This window comes from Atta colombica, unplaced genomic scaffold, assembly GCF_001594045.1.
Source record: "Atta colombica isolate Treedump-2 unplaced genomic scaffold, Acol1.0 scaffold277, whole genome shotgun sequence".
Classification (NCBI taxonomy): Eukaryota; Metazoa; Arthropoda; class Insecta; order Hymenoptera; family Formicidae; genus Atta; species Atta colombica.
In genome coordinates, this window is record NW_017259378.1 from 1,080,593 (window position 1) to 1,089,723 (window position 9,131).

The following is a 9,131-nucleotide window of genomic DNA, read 5'->3' on the forward strand; positions in this document are numbered from 1 at the left end:
ATGTATGTGTGTGTGTGTGTGTATATATATATATATATATATACACGCAAAAAAATGAATATTGTTGTGTTGATATTCACTTCTTAATTCAGAGGGCAATAATGGGATATTTTACAATTAGGAAAAAGGCTCTCATGTTCTCTTTCAGGTTTCTCTCTGTATATATTTATAAATTTAGAATTATCTATTTTAGTTTTTTCGATTTATTGCATTTTCTCATAGTATATGTTTTGCATGAGAACATTATTAAATAATATTTGCACTTCTTTTTTATATTTTTAGCCTTATTTCTTTAAGGTTTCAATTATTCCAATTTTCAGTTACTATTTTTATATGCATTGTTATAAAATTATATTCTAAACACGTCATGATATAAGACAAAACAAATATATGTAACATATAATGAGACGAAATTGAAGACTGCAGATATGTGTTACCCACCGGACATATTCATGGCTACATACTTCATCGTGCACATTTATGCACATAGAGGCGCCAGTAAACGGGTTCTATCTTACACATACGTCCATGGCAGACTTCTCTCTGGATATACTTCACATTTTTTATATTTTATATTTAAATCAATAATCATGGTGTCACAATTTATCATTAATCGATCAATAATTTATATTTGTTACATTAGCAATCTTTTTTAATATATATTTTTTATAAATCGATAAAAATATGTAATATTGATAATTGATAATCTGTAATTGAAATGTATTAAAAATTTTATTTTATTGATGACAATTTAAATTGCATACAGATAAAATTTATATGTTGTAAATATTACACAATATTTGATTAAATTTTAGTTAACATTTTATAAATTTGGGATTGTTGTAAACTTATTAATAATTAAATCAAAACAATATATTCTATACTTCTATATATTTATAATATTTTTAGATTATTATTTTGTAGGCATTGAAATAATTTTTGTACACGATATTATTATCTATTAATTACTATTATTAAAAATAACAAATTTTATTTGATATATTTATATATCAAATTTATTTTAACAATTATAGTATATTCTATGCACTATATCTTAATTTATTTGTCAATTTTATGTTTTGAAACTTCATTGACTTCAACACACACAATTTTAATTTTAAGTACAATTTCTTTTAAAAAAACTACATATATGTATAATTTAATATATATTAATTTACTGTGGTTATAATATTGTCATATATACATCTTTCTTTTAACTTGCATTTTTTAAATAAAATGTATTGGAATAATTTTATTTAAATTCTTGAACTTCATTCTTCTTTTGTTTCAACAAAAACAACCGATTTAATCAAAGAATGTCAGAATGAAATGTTTGACTGTACTTTGTGGCAGAAATAAATTAAATATGTTTTCATCAAGATTTCATGTAAGTAAACCATAATTGATAGTTTGCTGATATTGTAGGGCATATCGTTGGACTATAAGCCACAGTTCGGCATAAAAGTGGTAGTGCATGACATCATGTAGGTATATGAGACATGCATTTTAAAATTATTGCGTATGCGAAAATATAGTTCTGCGTAGAGACGCAAAATTGCAAGTTTTATACCACACTAATGACATAGTCGTCGAATGCATAGACGGAAGTTGCAGATGAAAAATTGAGTTGTGAAGCTATAGACTTTTTTGTGATCATCAATAAAATCTTCTTATTTTGTTTTGACGCAAAGAATATATTTGTTGTATTATAGTAGTGCTCAATATACATAGGTATACATATATGTATATTTTTTAGGCACCAATCCAAAGACACTGAATTAAAATTTATCTTTAATTTATAGTTAATTTCTTTGTAATAAAAATCTAATTAAGTATAATTATTTCATAATTATTTAATATACATTATGTATATAATTTATTAACTAAGAATTATTTGTAAATTATAATGAACATTATACAAACATAATATTTTTTCTATAATATTGAAAGTAATCAGAAAAGAAATAAAGAAGTTATATTTAAATAATATTTAAATTTAATTTAAATAATACAAGAATGTTCTGTATTAATTGTATAATAAAATTGTTTTATTGTATTTTTATCAAATATTACAAATAAAAAAGAAATGAACGTTTTGACGTTTACATTTAAAATTCTTACTATTTGCGGATGTTGGCCACCGTATTCATGGACGACACGATGCAAATGTATAATATATGATGTATATACGATCCTCATAGTTTTGTTAATAAATACATTTACATTATCGCAATTGATGGATTTAATTCTGACTGTGGACAATGCCGATGATTTCTCCGAGAATTTCTATGTGATGCTTGCTATGTTCGTATCATGCTGTAAGATGTTCAGTTTATTGAGAAATCGTAACAACATTACGATGCTGATTGATATTCTGATGAAAAAACCATGTAGACCTACTGAACATGATGAAATAAAAATTCGACAGAAATTTGATAAGATTGTACTGTAAGTATCTTAAAATAATTAATAATTTAATTATTGTTTAATATAATACATTATAAAAATATTATATGTTGTAAAGAATTAAATCTCTTCATTATATTACAAATATTATAAAAAAAAAATAACAATGACGTAAAATATTATATAGTATATGTTATATACTTAGACATTAAGTATTATAGAGGAAAGTCGTCAATACTGATATAGGTCTTCTAAAGTGATTATTTCTCAAAAACTAAATAGTTGGATATAACAGGGTAATAGGAGTCAAGCGATAATTCTTGTGCAAACTAATATGGTTAACAAAACAACTTTAATAATAATTAAAATAATAATAAAAGAGACAATATGATATTGTAATTACAAAAAAATTTTTTACAAACTATTTCGAATTTCTGAAACGAAATTAGTTTGTAAAAAATTTTTTTATAATTACAATCATATTGTCTTTGAAGATGGCTCAAAAATAAGCCGAAATATAAGCGGATTATTATTAAAGTTGTTTTGTTAACTATATTGATTTTATCATATTGGTTTAAACTATATTGATTTAACAAGAATTACTGTGCTTAACTTTTATTGTCCTGTTATATCCAATTATTTTTATCATTAAGGTGTCTTTAGGAGTTAATTTATATTCTCAGAACTATCGTACTTTATTAATACTAATAAAATCATGATCTGTTTAGCTAATTAAAGAAATACAAATTCATAATTCATGTATTTGAGGCTTGTTTCTATACCAAATCAGTTAAAAACGAATTTTACGAATGCGAAAATAAAATTCTTACAATTTTCTTTTGCAAATTGCGTAGTTTATATAATAGTGATTATATTATTGATAATATTATGTCATTTAAATGCTTGTAATTTCCTAAATCAGTTTTATTTATATTATTTTTTCTTTTAGTTTTTTCATTATACGATTTTAAATTTAAAATTGGGATGCAGCGTAAACCGCTTTATAATATTGCTTTATAGTGTCAAATAACTCTATTGAAGCTGAAGACAATCGTGTATATATGGAAAAACTCTTGAAAAACTATCGCGTTATATATTTGCTTCTTGTATAAAATAATATATAGAGTATAAAATAAATATGCATATGAAAATGAAAATCCAATGAAAATGTTTTATAACGAAGTGAAAAGATTCTGGAATATCTTATATACATTCATTTGTAGATCTTTTATACAGATAATTTCGGTAAAAGAGAAAGAATAAGAATATGTGGCATTACTGCCCACTGTATCAGTTTTGGAGCCCATTTTTTCAAACGCTCGTTTTTGTTTATCTTACGAAAAAAATAATTATTGCAAAATTACAACAGTATTATAAAAATTGCTTTTATCTATCTGATGGAAGACACTTTTTAAATTGTATTTATGTTTTTAAAGTTTTATTTTTATCTTTTATTTAAGAAAGTTATTGTTTAAAAGTAAAGGTATATGTATCGGTATCGGTGATTTTCTTCTACTTTTATTAAATTGATTTATTTAAAGATTAACTTTACATGACGTTAAATTAAAATGTTATGATTCAATAATAAATTAACATTAATGAAGGAAGAAAATGGGAAATTCGAAGATATATTTTACAGAACAAACACGCTTTACTACACGACTTTAGTGGAACTAACATGTGCGTTTGCATTAGCAACATCTGTGTTTAAAGACTACAGAAAACACAATCTAGCTTTCCGAGCATGGTTACCATTTAATTATTCTTCGCCAATGTTATTTCGGATCGCTTACTTTCATCAATCGATAAGTTTGACCGCTGGATCGGTCCTTCACCTTGCTTGCGACAGTCTAATTTGCGGATTACTGATGCACATTTGCTCTCAGTTGGAAATATTGGAATGTCGTTTGAAAAAAACTATTAATAAACCACATATTTTTCGGGAATGTGTCATACAGCATACATGCATTTTCGAGTTAGTTCTTTCTTTATCATTACTATATATATTATAGATAATAATTTCTCAAAATATAAATAATTATAAAAAATATTTGAAATTTATGTCCGGTTGATTCTAGATTTGCATTAATAACAAATGAAAAATTTAGATTAACAATCACCGTCCAGTTCTTAGTGAGTATGTTAGTAGTATGCTTCAATCTGCATCAATTGACGCAGACGAGTGTGTTAAGTGCGAAATATGTTCAAATAGTATTATATATGTTTTGCATGCTGACACAAATCTCTTTTTATTGCTGGTATGGAAACGAAGTTAAATTGAAGGTGCGCACGGAGCTATTTTTTATATTATATATGATTTTTTTTATTTTTTTTCTTTATATTGTATGTTTATTTATTTACATTTGCATATACTTTAATATCTAGTACATGATAGATATGATGTTAAATTATTGTGTTATAAAAATTAATTTATATTTCATACACATAAAATAAAATATATGAGAGAGAGAGAGAGAGAGAGAGAGAGAGAGAGAGAGAGAGAGAGAGAGAGAGAGAATACAAATACTTACATTTTGAATTAGGTTACACATTTTCTTTCATTTTATCATATTTTTTTCCATATAGATCAATCTATAAGAAAAATATAAGATTTGATCTCTCTGTTTTACTTTATAATTAAAATTTACTTTATAATTAAAATTTCGGAACATAATAAACAAAATTTTTTAAATATAGAGTCGGCAACTGGTCAGCAATATATTCGAAATGGAATGGTTTGTGTTGGATTATCGTGCGCAAAAAGATTTGTCAATAATTATGATGCGTAGTATCATACCTATTGAGTTCACCAGTGCTTATGTTATCCCTATGAATCTTCAATCATTTGTTAGTGTTAGTATAAATCTTTATTTTTAATCTAAAATTAGTTTGATAATTGACTTTAAATTAATAGCTAAAAGAGAGTGAATTTTGAGCAATTTGAATAGAATCATTGAGTTCAACTTTTTCAAAATTCGATTTTATTCATTAAATCAGAAAATCACAGTTCAAAATGTTTTTTCTTATTCAAGAAAATGTTTCAAGTAAAATTTATATGATTTAAAATAGTAATTAATTAAAAAAAAATCATTTTTTAAAAATGTTATAACAATTATCAACATTTTTAAAATAAAATTATATGTTTTTTTTACATAAATGATTTTTTCTAGTTTTCTGCATATTAAAGAAATTTTCAATACATTTTATTAGGAAAAAAATTATTAATTTGTATAGAAGTACATGATAAGTAAATAATTAATGTTTATTGTATAATGTTTATTGCAGTTGCTCAAGACATCGTATTCTGCTTTCAATATACTTCAACAAATGCAATAATAAAGTAGTAAGAAGAGTAGAAGAAAATCAATATTTATATTTTGTATTTATCAATTTTAATTTCTGTATAAAACAAATGTGTATAAAAATTAAATAAGATTGTACTAAATAAGATTACTACACGCGATATCTCAAAAGTTATGCAATATTTTCTCCTATTGACACTATTAATTAATAATATCTTCTTAATGCATATTTTTTCAATTCACTTTTTTCATTATGATTACTCTGATATTAATATGAGAAATTGTATTGAGCAATTTTTATGACCTACAGGGAAAAAAGTTAACATTTATAGCGAGTTATCATTTAACGATAATATTTTCAACGATAATATTTTGTGTATTTCCATCAATTAATAGGTTCGCTTATTGAAGCTATGCTACATAAAAAAATTGATGTAACGTTATTACTGAACTGTATATTTTTTCTATAGTATTTTTACTTATGATACATGTCCATATATAAAATATTTTTACATATTATTTTATATTAACGTGCATGTGTCTACAAGATTGTGGTTTATTGCAGTGTGATAGAATATTAAAGTTTGACTGAATGGAACACAAATGGATGTACGATATATGAACATTGCATTATTCATTGCATAATTTTCAATTTCTGTTTTTTATTCTTCGATTAGAACTTATAGTTCTTATACATATTTCAACAAAGTATTTTTCGTATAAAATATCATTATCATGATTTCATACAATATCATATCTTTATTTAATGATTGCACTGTCTTAGCATGAAAATATTATTACACAAAGGACATAATTATAGTCTAAATAATAAAAATTCTTGAGGGAGGAAATTGAAGGAGGAGGAGGATATATCGTATTATTATCGGAAAACTGCGAGAGTCTTTTTACAAGAGACTATAGACATTTGGTGATCGTCAGTCTCTCAAGATTTCACTGTGCATTGCAATATCACTATAATATTAACTTTGTTACTACAGCTATAGCCATTCATAACGAAATTAATTAACAATTAGTTTTTAGTAACATGTAATTTGTTTGCTAAATTAATTTATAATAAATAATTATATAACGCACAACAAAGAATGTAAAATTTTTGATAAATTACTTCTTTGTTGTAAAAAACAATTTTTAAAGTAAAAAGATAGACGAAATCAAAGTTAAAATGAGCTTATTAGAATTTACATTTAAAATTTTATCGAGTTGCGGTTGTTGGATACCGAATTCTTGGATGTCTCCACATCGACGATTAATATATCACGTGTACACTATTTTTATACTTTTACTGATAAATACATTTACATTGTCGCAATTCTTGGATATAATTCTGATCGTTGACAATTCGGAAGATTTCATGGATAACTTTTACATGCTGCTTGCCATGATTGTTTCTTGTTTCAAAATGTTTAGCCTGTTAATAAATCGTAATAATATCGCCATGCTTACAAATATTCTTATCAATAAACCGTGCAAAGCATGTGATACAGTCGAAATAGAAATACAACATAAATACAATAAGCTAATTGAGTAAGTACATTGCATGACAATCATTTTGTATTTATATTTCACATTTAATTATATACTAAAGAATTAAACAATTTATATTTTCTTAAAAGATTGATATAAAATTTGATTAAAATGTATAATGTCTTATTAATTAAGTTTATTAAAGAGTATTAAGAATATTATTTTTCAACAATATTATTTTTTGTATTTTCTTAGAAATTTTGTAATTTTATAACTTATAATAATTCTTTTAATACATTCTTTTTTTAACAAACAATTAATATGTAATATACATTGTTTCTTATCAAAATTATTGTTTAAAGAATTAAAATTGTGTACCACTAACTTTTCAATTTGAAAAATTAACAGATTTATTTAACTAGAAGTTATCTTGATAAAAAGTATGAAAGAGAGATTATCATTAAAGAAAGCGTTGAATATCAAAATGAAATGCATGCAGCTGTTTTACAGGACAAATACTCTGTATTATATGATCCTAGTTGAATTAACATGTGCATCCACGGCTGTAGCATCTTTGCTCACGGATTACAAAAAAGAAAAATTAACATTCAGAGCGTGGCTGCCATTTGATTACTCCTCAACAATGCTTTTTCATTTTACGTATTTTCATCAATTAATAAGTTTGACAGTTGGATCTGTTTTACATGTTGCTTGCGATGGTCTTATTTGCGGATTATTGTTGCATATATGCTGTCAATTAGAAATATTAAGTTGTCGTTTGAAAAATATTGCACATAATCCAGAAATACTTCGCGATTGTGTTATTCAACACAATCTTTTATTTAAGTTCGTTTTTATAATTATTCTTTAAATATTTTTTTAATATACGTAAACAAGTTGAATAAATGTCTTTCTATCTGAATAATTTATTTAACATATTTTTAAACTTGTTTAAAATTTTTATTTCTTTGTACATCACAAATCAAAAATGTTTATACATTGTAACTTTTAATTTTTATATTTTTTAAATATTTCCATCAATAATAAAATATGTTAAAATGTGTTCAATTGATTTCAGATTTGCGTTTCTATTGAACAAAAAATTTAGGTTTACTATCACTTTTCAGTTCATAGTAAGTACATTAGTGGTGTGCTTTACTTTATATCAATTAACTAAGCCAAGCGGAAAATTCGTTGAATTAGGAATGTATATGTCGTGCATGCTGACACAAATCTTTTTGTATTGCTGGTACGCAAATGAAGTAAAATTGAAGGTAATATACATTTTTTTTTAGAATAGATATTTCCCTATGTTAATGTTCCTAATTAGTTTTTATTTATTAATTTTTTATTTTTTATATTATCTAGATACAATATATATTGATAAATATACATATAATGTACATATTTTATTTATACTGAAGTATAAAATGCTTTTTAAAGTGCACAAAAATTATGTATGCAATTTGCGTATTAATTAAATCTTTTTTTGTTATAATTAAGACCTTAATAAATAATCATTTTCATTTTAAATAGAGTTTACAATTAGTCAATGATCTATTTGAAATGGAATGGTTTACATTAAGACAAGATATAAAAAAGGATTTATTAACAATTGCATTACGTAGTAGAATGCCGATCGAATTCAATAGCGCTTATATTATATCTATGAATCTAGATTCGTTTGTGGGTGTTAGTATAAATCATTAATTTTTATATTATGATAATTATTTTATGATAATTAAAAATGTCTATTTATTTTTAAAGTATAAATATTAAATTATTAAATATATTTTTAACTTATGTGAAACACAAAATGATTTTGTACATTGCAGTTGCTTAAGACATCGTATTCGACCTACAATATACTTCAGCAAACGCAAAATGACAAAGCTAACTAGGAAAATTGTTATATATATTCGTTGTTACATATACATT

At 24.0% G+C, this 9,131-nt stretch overlaps 1 protein-coding gene across 1 annotated transcript in view; it reads left to right on the top strand.

Moving 5' to 3' along the window:
- Window positions 1-2,236: 2,236 nt before the first annotated feature.
- The window catches only part of LOC108689776, a 14,048-nt gene continuing 7,153 nt past the window's right edge, over window positions 2,237-9,131 (top strand). The window contains exons 1-5 of the mRNA XM_018196712.1: window positions 2,237-2,448; window positions 4,046-4,381; window positions 4,485-4,689; window positions 5,104-5,259; window positions 5,692-5,735. Of these exons, the coding sequence (XP_018052201.1) occupies window positions 2,237-2,448; window positions 4,046-4,381; window positions 4,485-4,689; window positions 5,104-5,259; window positions 5,692-5,735 (953 nt within the window). The remainder of the gene's footprint in view (window positions 2,449-4,045; window positions 4,382-4,484; window positions 4,690-5,103; window positions 5,260-5,691; window positions 5,736-9,131) is intronic.